The sequence below is a fragment of the Mustela lutreola genome, chromosome 12, assembly GCF_030435805.1.
Source record: "Mustela lutreola isolate mMusLut2 chromosome 12, mMusLut2.pri, whole genome shotgun sequence".
Lineage (NCBI taxonomy): Eukaryota > Metazoa > Chordata > Mammalia > Carnivora > Mustelidae > Mustela > Mustela lutreola.
In genome coordinates, this window is record NC_081301.1 from 21,429,254 (window position 1) to 21,448,114 (window position 18,861).

Sequence of the window (18,861 nt, forward strand, 5' to 3'; positions counted from 1 at the left end):
GTTAATAAAACTACTCAGAGATGTCATTTTTTTTAAAGTTTATTTATTCTTTTTCCAATATCTACACCCAGTGAGGGACCCAAACTCACGATCCCAAGATCAAGAGTCACATGCCATCCCAACATAAGCCAGCCAGGTACCCCTTACAGATGTAATATTAAAAGATAGAACCATCTCTAAACTTAAAAAAAAAGTTTGCTTTAAATAATATACTTAAAGAATCTTCAAAAACTTTGGAGTCAAAAAGAAAATCAAAATTCTAATTATAGACATCTAAGAAAATAAATGCAAACAAAATATGTCAAATTCTTATAGCTTTAGATGAAGTAAGCATTCAATTTAAGAAGTAAAAAATAAAACCTTAGAACAAGTCTAAGTAAAGCTGAAGACTATAAAATGAGCAAAGATTAAACAGAGAAATCAATGAATAGAAAATTAACTTCTTTGTTGGGCAGGAATATTTAATGGGATAACTTTTATTAAGAGCTTATTATAGGGGCGCCTGGGTAGCTCAGTGGGTTAAAGCCTCTGCCTTCGGCTCAGGTCATGATCCCAGGGTCCTGGGATCGAGCCCCACATTGGGCTCTCGGCTCCGCAGAGAGCCTGCTTCCTCCTCTCTCTCCCTGCCTGCCTCTTTTGCCTACTTGTGATCTCTGTCTGTCAAATAAATAAATAAAATCTTTAAAAAAAAAAAAAAAAGAGCTTATTATAGGCCAGGTGCCCTTCTAGGCCCTTTATACAGATTACTGAATTCTAAGAATACTATTAAATAGATATCAGATAAATACTACTATTAGCTCTACTTTACATTTGCTGCTTCTGAACATTTAATCATATCAATTTTTTTTTTTTTGACAGAGATTACAAGTAGGCAGAGAGACAGGCAGAGAGAGAGGAAGGGAAGCAGTATTCCTGCTGAGCAGAGAGCCCGATGAAGGGCTTGATCCCAGGGATCATGACCTGAGCAGAAGGCAGAGGCTTTAACCCACTGAGCCACCCAGGTGCCCCTAATCATGTCAGTTTTTAAAAGGACAGTTTTCTCTTTCCTGGTAAAGATACCTCTTGTACCTTTATTTTCGATGTCTTTTATTACATTGGCTTGAACATCTAGAACAAAATATATAAGTTCTAATGGCCATATAAATGTAGCCTTACCACGATAGGAAAAAAATAAATAAAAAGGGGAGAAGCTTAAACTTCAAAGCTCCTTTTTTGCAGAGGCCCTTTTGTGAGACTTGAGAGACTCCCAGAAAATCTGGTATTCTTTGTTTTGTTAAAAGAGGACCTCCCCAAGTACCATATGATCTCACCCATATGTGGAATTTAAGAAACAAAACAAAGGGACAAGAAAAAAAAAAGACAAACCAAGAACCGTACCCTTAACTATAGAGTACAAACTGATGTCACCAGAGAGGAGGTGGGTGGATGGGTGAAATAGGGGACGGGGATTAAAGAGTTCACTTGCCATGACGAGCACGGAGTAATATATGGGTTTGGATAAATCACTATATTGTACACCTGAAACTAATATAACACTGTATTATGTTAACTATACTGGGATTAAATAATATTAATAAATAAAAAATAAGTAAAGAATAAAATAAAATAAAGAGGACCTCCCAACCTGTACAGTTGACCCCTGAAAAACACAGGTTTGAACTGCGTGGGTCCACTTACACATGGAGTTTTTGACAAATACAATACGGTACTATGAATATATTTTCCTTAAGATTTCTTTATAACATTTCTTTTCTCTAGCTTATTTCCTTGTAAGCATACAGTATATAATACATGTAACATACAAAATATGTGTTAATTGTCTGTGTTATCAGTAAGGCTTCCAGTTCACAGTAGGCTCTTAGTAGTTCAAGTATTAGAGAAGTCAAAAGTTATTTATAGGGCGCCTGGGTGGCTCAGTGGGTTAAGCCGCTGCCTTCGGCTCAGGTCATGATCTCAGGGTCCTGGGATTGAGTCCCGCATCGGGCTCTCTGCTCAGCAGGGAGCCTGCTTCCCTCTCTCTCTCTCTGCCTGCCTCTCCATCTACTTGTGATTTCTCTCTGTCAAATAAATAAATAAAATCTTAAAAAAAAAAAAAAGTTATTTATAGAATTTTGGGGTGCCTTGCTGGCTCAGTCGGTGGAGCATGTGACTCTTGATCTCAGGATCATGAGTTCGAGCCCCATGTTGGATGCAGAGATTACTTTAAAAGAAAGCTTTATTTAGATTTTTGAGTAGGGAGAGACAGCATCCCTAACACCCTCATTGTTCAAGGATCAACTGTATAAATGCCAGGACTCACAAAACTTGGATTTGATCCTATTTAATAATGATAATTTGTTTTGTTCCTGATCTTCTCCTTTTTTTTTTTTTTAATTTATTTGACAGACAGAGATCACAAGTGGGCAGAGAAGCAGGCAGAGAGAGAGGAAAGAAAGCAGGCTCCCTGCTGAGCAGAGAGCCCAATGCAGGGCTCGATCCCAGGACCCTGGGATCATGACCTGAGCCAAAAACAGAGGCTTTAACCCACTGAGCCACCCAGGAACTCCTGTTTTGTTCCTGATCTTAATGGGAACTATTCTATCCCAGTTTTATAAGAACCTCCGTGAGAAATAGATTCCAAATTTTATCCAAATATTTTTTGGATATTTATCCAAATATTTTTATCCAAATATTTTTTGCCTATTGGGGAAAATCAAATATGTTTTTTCCTTTCATCCATTAAAGTCAAGGATTAGAATAGATCTACTAATATTAAATCGTTCTTATTATTCTATAATAAACTTAATTGGCTTTGGAAGAGTGATTCTTTCAATTTGTTGTTGAATATGGTTACTAATACTTATTTTTGACTTTCATATCTATATTCATAATGCAATTAACCTATTGTGCTCTTTACTTGTACTGTCACATTTTTGACATGAAGTTTATTCCAGCTTCATAAATGAACTGAATTAAAAATTCCATTTTTTTCCCATCTTGAACCAAATCAAGCATGTGAATTACTATATGTTCTTGAACTTAGGTCATCCCAATGTATAGGAAAATCTTCCCATTTTCTCGATGAGAAGATCTCAAAAATTATTTCTAATAACTTTTATATTTAAGCTTTTGGGGATATGGATGGAATAGTCAAATGTCTACTTATATTTTAATTCACTAACTTAATTATAAATATATTTTAAAATAATATATTAGATAAATAATTTTGTTTAGAAATATTGCTTTTTTCCACTTTCAAACTTCTTCCATAAAATAATTTTATTCAAACAGTTTACATGAATCTTTGATACTAGTATCATTATCGCTATGGAAACTTTTGACTTTTTTACTGTGGTTTCCCATAGCACATCATTACCTTCACTGTTTAAGGTATAAACACTGTTTATAAGGTATAAAGCCTTCACTGTTTAAGATATAAACTTTTTTTAAAAAGATTTTATTTATTTATTTGACACAGAGAGAGAGATCAATCACAAGTAGGCAGAGAGGGAAGCAGGCTCCCTGCTGAGCAGAGAGCCCGATGCGGAACTCGATCCCAGAACCCTGAGATCGTGACCTGAGCCAAAAGCAGAGGCTCAACCCACTGAGCCACCCAGGTGCCCTAAGATATAAACTTTTAGAATTCATATTAATTCAGGCCTAGACAATTTATCCAAAGCCATTGACATAATCTCAAGGTAATTTTCCATCTGTCTTATAGATGTATATTTGTGATCTCTATGATAAAAATTACCTATTTTACTGCTTTTTAAATTTGCTTATAATGACATCCAACTCTTCTAATTATGAGATTACATTCCCAGGATAATTACTAAAATAGTTTTAAATATTTTAGCCTCCTTTTTAACTGATTTAATTAATTAACCTCTATAAGAATCCAAATCTGGGATATTTCAGGCTAAAGTGTCATATATAATACAATCATAGAAGGTGAGTCCATACATGATCACCACCTATCATATATCAGAGCTCAGGATAAATTCTACAACATTACAGATAGGAGGTAATTAATGAGGGAAAACTAAAATGAAAGGGTCTTAAATCCAGGGAGATTGAATTATTTGTGCAAAGTATGAGCATACAAATATGTGTACATGATACTAATTAGTATTGGGCTATTAGATACAGGTGCATTTTTTTTTAAGATTTTATTTATTTATTTGACAGAGATCACAAGTAGGCAGAGAGGCAGACAGAGAGGAGGAAGCAGGCCCCCCGTTGAACAGAGAGCTGGGTGTGAGGCTTGATCCGAGGACCCTGGGATCATGACCTGAGCCAAGGCAGAGGCTTAATCCGCTGAGCCACTCAGGCACCCCTACAGATGCATTTCTGATAAAAATGTAATTTTTTATAGTCATTTTAGCTCAGTTTGGAAATTTTAACACTTTGTAGATAGATGAAGAGATAGGATGCATCAGAATAGCGAGAAAAATAGCTATACTTTATTACTGTCAGAAATAAAATGGTTTTCCTTTTTCTCCTTTTAACAGATTTCATGTGCTCACAACTACCACAATTCAAAAAACGGCGTCTGGTGTATGAAAAAGTCCCTGGTAGAGCTGATGGACAAACTCGTCTGAGGTTTTTTTGAAGGAAAGGATAATATTCTGTGCCACATTCCTTTGTTTTTGATGAAAATCTAGTAACAAAATGATTTAGATTTGCTCATTCATTAAATAAAATACATTTGTTACATGTTCTTGGTTCTTCCATATTAAAATTTCAAAATATATATTCTGCCCTATTGTTTGCATCTTTGTATGTTAAATATTCTGATTGGCATAATTGTTGTAAGATCCAATTATCTTCTAGATTCACCTGAACACTGCAAGCCTTCTTTTTTTTTTAGAGCAGTAGGTACAATATATACATCTAGAGCAACAGCAGTATATACAGTATTGTATCTATATATAAAAGGGTAATTTAGTTGTCTTCTGAATGGCTCACTGCTTCCCACCTTTCCTCCAGCAAGCCCTTTTTTTTTTTTTAAGATTTTATTTATTTATTTGACAGAGAGAGATCACAAGTAGGCAGAGAGGCAGGCAGAGAGGGGAAGCAGTTTCCCCGCTGAGCAGAGAGCCCCATGGCTCGATCCCAGGACCCTGAGATCATGACCTGAGCCGAAGGCAGAGGCTTAACCCACTGAGCCACCTAGGCACCCCTCCAGCAAGCTTTTTAAAATGAGCCTCCATTTCAGGCTGACCTTTTAAGTCAAGAAGTGAAGATCACCAGAGTCAACCCTACATTACCAAGAAAGTTAAAATCTAGGCAAAGTTGAAGTTAGAGAACTTCCCACTTTTTTTTTTTTTAACATTTTATTTATTTATTTGAGAGAGGAGAAGACGGAGAGTGCACAAAGGGAGAAGGAGCGGGAGAAGCCAACCCCCCACTGAGCAGAGAGCCCAGTGTGGGACTTAATCCCAGGACCTTGAGATCCTGACCTGAGCCAAAGACAGACCCTTAATTTACTGAGCCACCCAGGCATCAGAGAACTTCCCATTTAAAGTGTTGCCTTCAGGGATGCCTGCCTCACTCAGTCAGAGGACTGGGCAATTCCTGATTCCAGTGTCATTAGTTGGGCCTCACACTGGTTGTAGAGATTACTTAAATACTTAAAAATAATAATAATAAAGTGTTGCCTTCATAAATAAAAATTTAAAACAAATCACTAAGAAAATATTTGCAACCTACATAATAAAAAAGATATACATTCCTAATATACAAAGAATCCTACAATTGGTAGGAAAAAAGACAACTTAATAGAACAGTGCGCAAAATATATGGGTAGATAGAAAAAAAGATAGAAAAAAATATATGGATAGATATTACACTGAAGAAACAAAAGTAGCCAATAAACATTTTAAATTGTATGTAGCTTTATTACTCATCAGGCAAATGCAAAAGAAAACAGATCACCTATCAGATTGGCAAAATCTTTGAAAATTTTAATATTCAGTGTCAGCATATTGGAGAAAGAACACTTTCCTATGCTGTTGGTACATTTTTGGAGGGTAGTTTGTATATTTTTTAATGGATGATTATAGGTTTCTTATTACTCTGGTATTTATATTCCATTGAGAATATTTTTTTAAAGATGTATTAATTTTATTTTCAAATATCAGGATTTCTAATAAAGTTATATTCTTTGCAACTATTCGGTTATTAACAAAACTTTTATATGTCATCTCTAAAATGGAGGTAATGGGTTTTTGACATTATTATAGGTGGTACACCAGCAAAAATGTTTGAAGACCACAAGCATACTCTCTTTCCTAGCTTCTGAAATTATCACCTTATTACTACCAAAATTGACCTCTACCTTCTCAGATCCAAGAGACATGCAGACATCACCCTAGTTGACCTCTCTTCAGCGTTTGCTACTGTTAATCATGTCCTCCTTTTTGAAACGGGCTTAACATCACCTCTTACTTTCCTCCTAGTCTCCTCTTGCTATTACACTTTTCTTTATAGGGTGTTTGGTTTTGCTTAGGTATGTAGGGGGTAAAGACTTTAAAGAGAAACTGTTTCTGGAAATCTAATTGGATTTGCTATTCTACTTCAAGTTTTGGCAGAATAGCTTCTAAACTAATGTAAGGCTAAGGCTTCTCAGCTTGCAGATCACCTTTATACTGCCTTTAATTGGCTTCGGAGGAGAGGAGTTTCTTCATAGGCCACCAACTGCAGCAAGCCTTGAGGCTAGGCAATCAACACTCATGTCTTGCTTCCTCACCAAATGGAGTCTAAGTATTTGAGTCCTCCTGTGGGCATTTCTCAATGGCGCTTGCTGTTTAAGGACAGATTCTGCCTGGGCATGGAACTGAGATGCCTAAATTATAACCATAACCGCTATTTCTGCTTCTGTACCTTCCATGCTAACCCATGAGGAGATGGAAAATTACCAGCAAACTTTCTATAGGCACTCTGTAACCACACAACCCCCGACCAGAATCGAACCTAGCAGAGTGGCCACTCCTGGACCCCCACCCGGCTCTGGGCCGAGAGATAACAGCCATCTGGCGCCAGAGAAACCCCCACCCGGAATTGGACGTGACAAAGTGACTGCCCCCGGACCCCCCACCCAGCTTTGGGTACGGGAGATAATAACCATCTGGCTCCCCGCTGCTTGACAGGGAGACCCCGCCAATCCTGAGGGGGCACGTACCCTAGCAGCACCAACTAAGCAGTTTAAAGAATGACAGCCCTTTGATCTAACCAATAATCTATTCTCAGCTTTTTCCCGCTCTGTAGCGCACCAGTCATATTATAGAGTTGCTGTTTGATTTTCCCGCGGTATGTAGTGATTTGTTATGAGATACTATGTTGTATGCTAAGTCCCTGCCTCCCCAAATAGTGTATAAAAAGTGCTGTGATCCTGAGCTCAGGACCTCTTAGCATCACTGGTAAGGAGTGCGCGGAGGTCCCGGTTCGAACTCGTAATAAACAACCCTTGCTGTTTGGCTTTGACTCTGGACTCTGGTGGTCGTCTTTGGGGGGTCTCGGAATTTGGGCACAACAGAACAGCCTCTGTCAGAGGTATTGGGAAGCAAGTCTTGTATTAGGAGTCTGGTGACTCCTAAAGTGAGCTCTGCTAAGTGAGCCATTGTCACATGACAGGTTGGGCTGATCCATAGAAGCCGGGTCTGGTTGGGCCCTTGCTGCGGGACCCAAAGTGTCAGTCTGACCTCCCAATATCATCTTCCAAACAACCCATCAGAAAGAATTGTTTGGAATAGCCCCATCTTCTCAGGCTGGCTCTTGGCATGGAACTTTGATTTTTTTTTTTTTCCTCTGAGAGTATTTCCCTGTGAGGTTTTTCATGGTCCAAAAAGTTACTTGCCCTTAGATCCATTGCTAGTGATAGGGCTGCTCACTTTAGAGAGGTTTTGGGAGACCTTACTCCGAGGTCCTAGGTCCAGCCCTAAGTCTGAGGCCTCATGAGAACATCAGCCGCCCCCTCCAACTGTGGATGGACATAGATACTCCTTCCTTTGCCACTGAGATACAGGGCCCAGATGGGAATCAACACCAGGGCATCCCACCCCTTGCCTCTCACAGTAAATAGGTTGGTCTTTCTCCCCCACATAGTAAGCTGATCCTCAAACAAGAGATCAAATAATTTTAATAAACAGAGCAATCTGGGTTAGAGGTGGTGGGGAATGCCAAGAGCAATCCCAAATGAGGACTTAAAAAGTACACATTTTTGTCTTTTGCCTTTATATTCAGTTTATGATTTTATCATACAACAGATTTTAACTTAATATTTATTTAAATTATTTATTTAAATTAAATTTTAGGAAGGTATCCACATCTTTTCTTTTTGATTTCCTGGTTTCCTGCCTTGCTTAGGAAGACCCTTTTAAACTTTTTACTTCAGTTATACAACTATTCCCTTAATTTTTCTTCCAATACATTTGTATTCTTTCTTTAACCGATGTGCATTTATTACATAATACAAGTACAATTTTATTTTTTTTAATTTTTTTTTATTTTTTAAGATTATTTATTTATTTGATAGAGAGACATCACAAGTAGGCAGAGAGGCAGGCAGAGAGAGAGAGGAGGAAGCAGACTCCCCGCTGAGCAGAGAGCCCGACGCGGGACTCGATCCCAGGACCCTGAGACCATGACCCGAGCCGAAGGCAGCGGCTCAACCCACCAAGCCACCCAGGCGCCCTACAAGTCCAATTTTATTTCCTTCCAAGTGGATAACCAGTAATGCCAGCACCATTTATTAGTAAACCATACTTTCCTACCAAAGAGAAAAGTCCATTTCTGAACTGTTATGATCCAATCATTTATTTGCCTATTCCTATATCACAGTAATTTTGTGGTTTTTTTTTTATATTTTTAAGGATTTATTTATTTATTTGACAGAGCAACAGAGATCACAAGTAGGCAGAGTAGCAGGTGGGGGGGAGTAGGGGAATGGGGAGAAGGCTCCCCGCTGAGCAGAGAGCCTGATCTGGGGGTCGATCCCAGGACCCTGAGATCATGACCTAAGCCAATGGCAGAGGTTTAACCCACTGAGCCACCCACATGCCGTTCTTTGTAATTTTAAAAAAAAAAAAATCTTAGTTTTAGGGGTGCCAGGGTAGCTGTCCGTGAAGCATCTGCCTTCGGCTCAGGTCATGATCCCAGGATCCTGGGATTGAGCCCTGCATCACGTTCCCCACTCAGCAGGGAGCCTGCTGTTCCCCTGCTTGTGCTCTCTCTGTGTCAAGTAAATACATAAAATCTAAATAAATAAATAAATAAAGGGGCACCTAGCTGGCTCAGTCAGTTAAGTGTCTGCTTTCAGCTCACATCACAATCCTGAGTCCTAGGATCAAGTCCACCATTGGGCTCCCTGCTCCCTACCCCTGTTCATGCTTTCTTTCTCAAACAAAGAATTAAAATCTTAAAAATAAATAAATAAATAAAGGGAAACCTGGGTGGCTCAGTCAGTTGAGCTTCATCCCAGGGTCTTCGGCTCCGGTTATTATCCCAGGGTCCTGTAATGTAATGAAATACATGGATAGATTTCCTTTTATCAAAATAATTTTGTCACGTTGTATCTTCTCTTGATACACTAGTGAATTTGATTTGCTTATATTTAGGACACATATTTATACTCATAAGTGAGAAATCTATAGCTTCTTGTATTATCTTACCAAGTTTTTGCCAGAGGAGAAATCGGAATCAAGAAAAGAGTTTTTTCTTTTTGACATACAAAAGTCTGTACATAATAATGTATACAACTTAAGGACTTTGGAGGTGAGTATATACCTCTGAAACCATCATCACAATCTACACCATAAACTTATCCATGATGTCCAAAAGTTTCTTCTCCCACCCTCTTATTACTTTTTATAGTAACACCTAACATAAGATCAACCCTCTTACTAAATTTTTCAGTACATAATACAATATGCTACCCATGGCACTATGCTGTAGAGTAGATCTCTGGGACTTATTTACCTTTTATAAATGAAAATGAGTTTTTTAATGGAGATTTAAAAAAATGCTTATTGTTGTTAAGATGGAGATTGGCACGTTTAATGTTGACAGAAAGGATCCAATAAAGTAGTTGAAGATAAAGGAGAAAGGATAATTGATAGTATGATTTCAAAGAAGGCAAAACATTAAAACAGATCCAGAGAACAAATAGCAGGGTTAGAAAAGAGACACCGTAAAAAACAAAACAAAACAAAACAAAAAAACCCCATCTCTGCCACTAAGGGAAAAAAAAAAAAGAAAGAAAAGAAAAGGGACACCTGAATTTTGATTGAACGGAGGGAGAGATGCAGATAACTTAGATTTGGAAGTTTAGTGGCCAGAGATTAAGGGAGTTTCCATATGATGGCTTCTATTTTCTCTACTTGGTAACACAAATTATGCTAAAAGATATTTTCATTTATTTATGGATTTATACATAACTATTTCAAAGTGCAATGTTGCCAGAAATTGAGATGTTTCTGCTCATTTTATATACATATATATATATATATTTTACAAAGTTCTACAAGAACTTATAAGCAAAAATCTCACTTCCCACTTCTAGCGCTCAATTTCACAAGGAAACAAAAATTCATGACACCTTAAAAGAAAATCTGACACAAAATGTTGCTATCATAGAAAATGATGAATGAAGCAGAAATTTTATTTCCAAGCTCATCAAAGATTTTTACAAACACATAATACCCTTTTAAAAGTGTTCCAAATTAAATCAAAGGCACATCATCAAAATAAAACACTTGTGACATGAAGAATTTATGTAGGTTGTATTTTCACATGATTTTGTTTTTACTCATTTGTAATGTTCGAAAGAACACATTTTTTTAAAGACATGAAATAATGTAGTTTTTTTTTGTTGTTTTAAGTATAACTACAACTATAAAGTAGAGGAACTTAAGAAAACAAAGACCAAATCTGTTTCATACACTGGATGGGGCAATCTAATATAAAACACAACAGGAATCTTTCCAAATGAGTTTGCTAAGAAACAGCTCCTATGTTTAGTGTTACAAATGTAAGAATCTTCTCATTTAGAAAAATCAAGACAGCATTTGATTAACAAAGTCTACTCTTCCCCCAGTTTTATACTTGCTTGTCTTCATTTAGAAACTGTAAATTCAGGAGAAAAGATCAAGTTTTGTTATGGTATAAAAATCTTAGGAACAACAAATTACAAATATTCAATTTTTTAACAAACAAAAATGTTTGCCTTCCCAAAATGTAAACGTCCAGTAAATAAAACAAACAATATTCCAGGAATAGAAACACTAGTAATTTGCTTATGAAAGAGGTGTATTTGGTGGTAACATTTTTGTTTGTCTTAAATATAAAAGCACTTTACCAAAAGACTCTGGCCATTATTATCTAAAGTCTTCCCCCTCATCCAGTTTCCTTATCTGAGTAGAAACTCATCAATTTCTATAAAATTTTGGCTATAGGACCAGGCCAAGGAAAGGTCTGAAATATATAAGAGTCATTCGGCTGGAGAAAAGTGTTTTCTTGAGACTTGGAGGCAGTTAGTTATTCATCACTTTGCACTTAAAAGCATTCCTCAGTGAGCTTCTTCCTTACTGAAAAGAGAATGAGGTAGGTTTTCACGTTAGTAAGATTTATACATATAATTAACTAGTCATCAATTCAGGTCACTTTAGTGTTCTCAAAGTAGAAAGTAACAATATAAAAAATATCTAAGCTACATTATTGAATGAATAACACCCATTAAGCTGCTTTGTAAAAAGGAAAATGCTATGCCAGCACAAGACTATTACTTTAATACCATAAATGTAGACATTTTCCATTAAAAGGTATAATAGTACCTGACAACATAATTACTTCTTTCTGTTAATATGAGTAATTCCCTTTTGCAAATATATGAAAAAGGACCTAAGATGTTTACTTAAGTCTTATGAAAATCCCTCAGAACACATAATTTGAACTATATTGGGCCCAAAAGACTACAGTAATCTATGCCCTGACCTCTTCCCAAAAAGGGGAGGGGGGAGGTGAAAATGTGAAAGAAGGAAACGCAACACGTTAGGACCCGTGAAATTCCCAATATGCCACCAAACAGGTGTTTTCACTTCACTAATCAATTTGTAAAGCTCTTTTTTTTTTTTTTTTTAAGATTTTGTTTATTTGACAGAGAGACAGATTGCAAGTAGGCAGAGAGGCAGGCAGAGAGAGAGGGGGAAACAGGCTCACCACTGAGCTGAGAGCCCAATGCAGGGCTCGATCTCAGGACCCTGGAATCATGACCGGAGCTGAAGGCAGAGGCTTTAACCCACTGAGCCACCCAGGTGCCCCTGCAAAGCTCTTTTAACTCTACCCACGATTTTCTCCAGTAACTACACTTCTTCCTCTATTAAACACATATTCTGGGGGCACCTGAGTGGCTCAGTGGGTTAAAGCCTCTGCCTTCGGCTCAGGTCATGATCTCAGGGTCCTGGGATCGAGCCCCACATCGGCCTCTCTGCTGGACGGGGAGCCTGTTTCTCTCTCTCTCTCTCTCTCTCTCTCTGCCTATTTGTGATCTCTGTCTGTCAAATAAATAAATAAATAAATCTTTAAAAAAACAAAAAACCCAAAACCCATATATTCTGAAAGCCTCCAGGAAAGAAATCATAGCTGGTGGTAGGAACAAGTCTCCTCTGCAGAGTCCTTGGTCCAGAGAGCAGCAAGCCTACTGATAACACCAAGCAGCAAATCACAGCACTGGAATGGTGTTAGGGCAGAGATGGTGGGATTAAGGTCATGAAATTACTACCAGCCAACTCAGTTAAAGACCTCAAGTACATAAGGATATTAACATCTCATGAGTTAGTGCCCAAGAGAATTGAGACTCACTTAATGAGATGTATTCCACAGACATGCTGACTAGAGTCACCCCTCAGGTGCATTTTACTGTTTCTTATTTTAATTTCCCCCAAAATAGTGGATATTCAAAGCTCAGTTGCCCGATCCCTTGGGAAGCCCTGTGATAATGCCATGGCCCAAAGACAGCACAGTGTGTCATTACTCACCAGTCTTTAGAATAAAGCACAGGATCTGGGCTCCCGGAAGGGGTTGCTTCCAGCTGGAACACCTACCAGCAGGGCATCCTTGCAAGCATTCTGCATGCAGTACTGCTGAAGCTCTGCAGCTGCCTGTGAGACCTGAAACAAAGGGACACCGGCTTGACGTGCTGCTCACAGCCGAGCCATCTGATACTCTGAAAAATGATCCTACAGCCTGATAAAGGTCCCACATCTTGTGATCTCCAAAAGTCTCTTTTTTTGCTGAAAGTTCATGTTACAGTTTCCATGATTTAGGGTATTTTTTAATTCCGTTGCTTCTTCAATAAAAGAAAAATAAAGCTGGTATCTTTGATCCATTTAGAATCCTAGTTGTGAGACTGACCTGGTAAAGAAATAGCTCATTCTAGTACTTCCTTTACAAATTTTCACTTATAAGCATGCGCTAATATAGTCAGGTTTGCCATGTGAGCAGACTGGTTTTTTGTTTTGTTTTGTTTTGTTTTGTTTTTAAGATTTTATTTATTAATTTATTTGATAGAGAGAGGGAGATCACAAGCAGGCAGAGAGGCAGTCAGAGAGAGAGAGGGAAGCAGGCTCCCCGCTGAGTAGAGAGCCCGATGTGGGACTCGATCCCAGGGTCCTGAGATCATGACCTGAGCCAAAGGCAGAGGCTTAACCCACTGAGCCACCCAGGCGCCTGAGCAGACTGTTTTAATGCTTACACGGCTGAAGCCTTATCCAGTCTGCCCAAAACAAAGTGACAAGTTTTCCTCAAGCTTTTGAGGCAGGATAGCTTATTGGGTAAAAGTGCAGCCTCTGGAACTAAAATGCCTGGACTCAAATTCAGCTCCATCCTTACCTGTATGATCTTGAGCAAGTTAACTTAATTTCTCAGTTTTTGTTTCCTCATCTGTGAAATACATTTTTTAACAGTATGTAAGTCAGTGAGTTGATGAGCCAATTAAATGAGCTAAATGCATGTAAAACACGTAGAACAGTGTTAACACAAAGTCAGCAGTACATTTGTGGCAGACTACAAGAACAGTCACAGTATTTTACGGCTCCTCTTGCCAACAAGAGTCTTTCCCTAACACCGCTTGAATCTGGGTTAGCCTTGTGACCTGGTTTGACCAGGAAAATGTGGTAGAAATAACGGACATGTTCTAGGCTGTAGGTCTGAAGAGTCTTTGCAGCTACCTCTCTTGCTGTGGTTGGAACTGTAAGACCATCTAATGAGCCCAGGCTAGCCTGCTGGAGATCCTGGGGAGAATCATCAGGGAGCCAGCTCCTGCCATCTGCCTCCCAACTTCCAGACATGCACGTGAGGCCATCCTCCATCCTCCAGCCACCAACCAACCCTCCAACTGACTGCAGATGCGTGGAAGAGCCCAGCAAAGATCAGCAGAACTACACAGCTGAGCCCAGCTCAAAATGTTGACCTAAAAACTGCGAATTAATAAATGTTGCTTTAAGTGACGAAGTTTTGGAGTTTATTAGGTAGCACTGATAATTTCTGCCTATCTTCTTAGCCTCCATTTGATGCAGTTTTGTACATCGAGGCTTTCCTCCCATTCCATTTTATGTGCACTGAGGAGGTGTTTTGTATAAAATCTCACTCCTATCATAAAAAAATTGGTTCCAACTGCTGTTCAAGTATCACTACTAGTTTGTGTTAATTTTCCAAGCTTCTAAATACCTGGAAAATCAACTCCTTATGTTATAGTTACCAACTAGTTCCTAGAATGCCTTACGAATTTTGGGTTCATTAATGTAATAAGTTTCTATTATATAAATATAAAGACATAAAATAATACTATCAAACTAATGGTTAAGCTTCCTTTTCCCTCAAAAGAAGTTCTGACATGTTCATGTTGATTATTATTGGAATTAATGGTTATATATAGCAGCTATTAATTCACAAGGAATTTAGAACCAATTATGCTCATGCTTACTATTGCTCCATCAGAGGGAACAGATGAATTCACACGTGATGGGTAGAAGGGAGACTAACCTCCAGGACCCCTGGAGAAACTGGACTAACTGGACTCTACCTAAAGAACATGGACAAAAAGTTAAGCTGAGTGGATATGCAGAGAAAATAAGAGAAGAATAAAAGTGGCCAGCATTTCTCTAGCACTTTTACAGGAAAAACGCTTTGGGGGTGGGGTGGGGGTGGAATACAAGCTCTAACAATTAGAAGCTGTTATTTGCCATGGGAGGTAGGATACCCAAATTATATGGCTTTCCTTGGATTGAGTCCATGCTCGCCCAGCAACTTCTCAGAGATTTCTCCAAAACAGAGAAGGGGCCCTTGGAAGAATATTAAGCATTCCAATCACTAGCAAGAGATGCCCTCCATGATATGCTAGAAAACTGGTGTTCTGGTTTATTTACTAGTTAGCAAGTCTGCTAATGAGAAGGCATCTGTGGATGTGCTGAGAGCATCCATTCGTTACTGAGTCCTGCAATAAGGCCAACTAGATCCTGGAATGTTGTGACTCCTTAGGGTGCTGCCTGAGAGAAGCCCACCAAACACCTGAAACCATACTACATATGAGAACACCCCACAAATAAAGTTATTATCTGTGTGACTTTGAGCAATTCACTTGAATTCTCTGGGTCTGTTTTATCACACAAAATTATTTTTTAAATGTAGCAAATACCTCACCTAGCTACTCCACAGGGTAGGCAGGCAACTGGCTCCCAGCTCTCCTTTCCCTCTCAGGTGCCAACATCATCCTGACCATTTTCAACAACCCTAGTTTCAGTTCCCTGACCTCCTTTCCTCAGACAGCCTTCTCCTCAGTGCCAACAGTTACAGCCAACACCTCTAACTGCTCCACATCAGAAATTTTACACTTTAACTTCCTACATTCTGATCACAATCTCTCCTACCCATCCAGAATGCTGCTTCCTTCTCACTACATCCTTTCTCTGACCTCAGGAGAATGCCTCCTCCCCCTTTGCCAAGCCCATCACCAGGAGGCTGGATCAGTTCCTTCTCTAACCAGTCTGCGTTCAGCCTCCTTCTAGCCAGCCCCTCAAGCTCCTTGCCCTTTGCCCCCACTTCCATCTTTGTGTTATACCTCCTCTGCTAACCCACTACTTGGATCAACTACCATTCACCTTGGATACTCAGATTTCTGGGTGACTAAGTGCTAGTGGAGGAAAAACAAACAAACAACAAACCCCGCAAGTAGGGCAATCAATCTCCAATCTCAAAGTAACTCGGGCTTCAGAGTCACAAGGTGCCTATGATTGTGCCTGGTAGGGGCTCCTCTCCCATTCCCAACAACCTTCTCCTCCATCCTCACTCTTGTGACTCCATTAGCTCCCTCCCCTCAGCCCTAGAAGAAAACTTGGCCTTCTACTTCACAAAGAAAAATGTCATCATACAAGTCCTTAAGTCCACACATCTAGAAACATCTATCTTCACATACGTCCTGATCTTTCTTCGTATCTCAAAAGTTGCCCCTTCAATCCATGTCCCTACAGGCAGACTGCCTGTCTTCTCTACCTCCAATTCTCCTCTATTTGGTCCCCCTCAATCTAAAAATAGTTTGTTCCTTTCCCTCAACCTCGAAATAAAGCTTTTCATTTCCTAAATTAAAAGAAATAAGGGTGCCTGGGTGGCTCAGTTGGTTAAGCGACTGCCTTCGGCTCAGGTCATGATCCTGGAGTCCTCGGATCAAGTCCCACAACCGGCTCTCTGCTCAGCAGGGAGTTCTGCTTCTCCCTCTGACATTCCCCCTCTCATGCTCTCTCTCAAATAAATAAATAACATCTTTAAAAAAAAAAAAAAGAAAGAAAGAATAAAGTTGTTTCCTCTTTAAAACCAGATTTCTTTTTTAATTTATTTTTTATTTTCAGCATAACAGTATTCATTATTTTTGCACCACACCCAGTGCTCCATGAATCCGTGCCCTCTACAATACCCACCACCTGGTACCCCGACCTCCCACCCACCCCCACTTCAAACTCCTCAGATTTTTTTCAGAGTCCATAGTCTCTCATGGTTCACCTCCCCTTCCAATTTCCCCCAACTCCCTTCTCCTCTCTATCTCCCCATGTCCTCCATGGTATTTGTTATGCTCCACAAGTAAGTGAAACCATATGATAATTGACTGTCTCTGCTTGACTTATTTCACTCAGCATAATCTCTTCCAGTCCTGTCCATGTTGCTACAAAAGTTGGGTATTCATCCTTTCTGATGGAGGCATAATACTCCATAGTGGATATGGACCACATCTTCCTTATCCATTCGTCCGCTGAAGGGCATCTTGGTTCTTTCCAGTTTGGCGACCGTGGGTGGCCACTGCTGCTATAAACATTGGGGTACAGATGCCAGATTTCTTTTTTAAAAAGGCCTGCCTACCCTTTTACAATCCAGATTCTCCTACCACTACCTCTGTTACTAAAACCTCTTCTGCATGCCATAACTCTCTTGATCTTGTTTTATAATCTTCACTTACGGTCTGAAGTTATTTTACTCATGTGTTTATTGATGATCTCTGCCAGTATGATCACCACATTCTCAGTACCTAGAAGAGCGCCAACTACAGAGAGAAGGCACTTGTGGAAGTACACCGAGTGCCAGAGCGGTGGTCATTCACACACACGAACATACATTCTACAAATAATGCGACCCTAGTTGCTCAACACAATATACAAGAGATGCTTTTCAATCAACTGACTAAACATCAGACATAATAACTAAGCCTCCAATTTTTTTTTTTAAAGATTTTACTTATTTATCTCAGAGAGAGAGAGGGAGAGAGCACAGGCAGACAGAATGGCAGGCAGAGGGAGAAGCAGGCTCCCTGCCGAGCAAGGAGCCCGATGTGGGACTCGAACCCAGGACGCTGGGATCATGATCTGAGACGAAGGCAGCTGCTCAACCAACTGAGCCACCCAGGCGTCCCCAAAGCCTCCAATTTTTGAAAGCCCCTCCTTCCTTGCTTTCTCTTGGTTCTCCTCTCCTCTCAGCCATCTTTCGGCCGGCGCAGGGGTCCACACTCTGGTCTTTTCGTTAACACACATTGTTTTACCCCCATACATTCCTAGGACTTCTTTCAGCCTTGTCCTCTGAGCCTCCAGCGCAACCTGGAAATCTCGGCAAAGTCCACACGTCCAGCACCGACGTGCTCATTCCGCGAAGCCGCTCTCCCTCTTCCCCGCGGGGACTAAGGGCAGCGCCCGACGCCCAGTCACCACGCCAGAAACCTGAGCCCCGTCTTCGGCCGCGCTCTCGCGCTCGTCCCATGAATCCTTCAGTAAGGCCGGTCCTCGTCTACTCCGCAGGCCCGGAGCGCATCCTCCCGCAAGAGCCCAGCCAGGCCCGCCGCGCGGCGCCCGCATCCCTGGGCGGCGCGCGTGCGCCCCGCTCCGCCGCCCCCACCCCACCCCCACCCCGAGGCCGGGTCCTCCCCGCTGACTGGGAAACTCCCCCAGGGCACTCGGCCGGGGCCCCGCTCGGGAAGACTCGCCGGTCTCCGCGGGCCCGGCAGGCCCGGCCTCCTCTCACGGCCGCCTCCCCGCCGAGGCCGGGAAGCTGGCCAAGACCCGGCTGCCGTCCTCACGAGACGCCCACCACAACCCAGCCGCGGCAAGGGGCAGCCGGCTTCTCCCCTCACGTCTCCCCGGCGGGAGCGCGCCGTCACCGCGCCGCGAGGAAAGGGCGCCGCCGCCCGTCTCACCTTGATCCTCTCCACGCCGGCCTCCAGCTTTAGCTGCTCCACCAGGCGCTGCAGGGCGTTCACACTGGCCCCGGAAGACATGGCGGCGGCGCTGGGCTCCGAAGGCGGGGGAACCGGGCCGCGGGAGCCGCGAGGCCCCGAGCGCGAGCGCCGCCCCG

The 18,861-nt window shown here is 40.8% G+C and overlaps 2 protein-coding genes across 3 annotated transcripts in view; one reads left to right on the top strand and one right to left on the bottom strand.

Annotated features, from left to right (window-relative positions):
* SHOC1 (shortage in chiasmata 1) overlaps positions 1-4,957 on the top strand; it is a 73,625-nt gene extending 68,668 nt beyond the window's left edge. Inside the window, exon 27 of the mRNA XM_059141220.1 lies at positions 4,491-4,957. Coding sequence (XP_058997203.1) covers positions 4,491-4,591 — 101 coding nt within the window. The 3' untranslated portion in view covers positions 4,592-4,957. The remainder of the gene's footprint in view (positions 1-4,490) is intronic.
* GNG10 (G protein subunit gamma 10) overlaps positions 1-18,861 on the bottom strand; it is a 36,234-nt gene extending 17,373 nt beyond the window's left edge. Inside the window, exons 1-3 of one of the 2 annotated variants that reach the window (XM_059141191.1) lie at positions 18,704-18,861; positions 13,014-13,145; positions 10,622-11,564 (exon numbers count right to left, since the gene is read on the bottom strand). In XM_059141191.1, coding sequence (XP_058997174.1) covers positions 13,020-13,145; positions 18,704-18,784 — 207 coding nt within the window. In that variant the 5' untranslated portion in view covers positions 18,785-18,861 and the 3' untranslated portion in view covers positions 10,622-11,564; positions 13,014-13,019. Of the gene's footprint in view, positions 1-10,621; positions 11,565-13,013; positions 13,146-18,703 lie in introns of those variants that run through there. The other variant, XM_059141193.1, reaches the window with a different exon arrangement.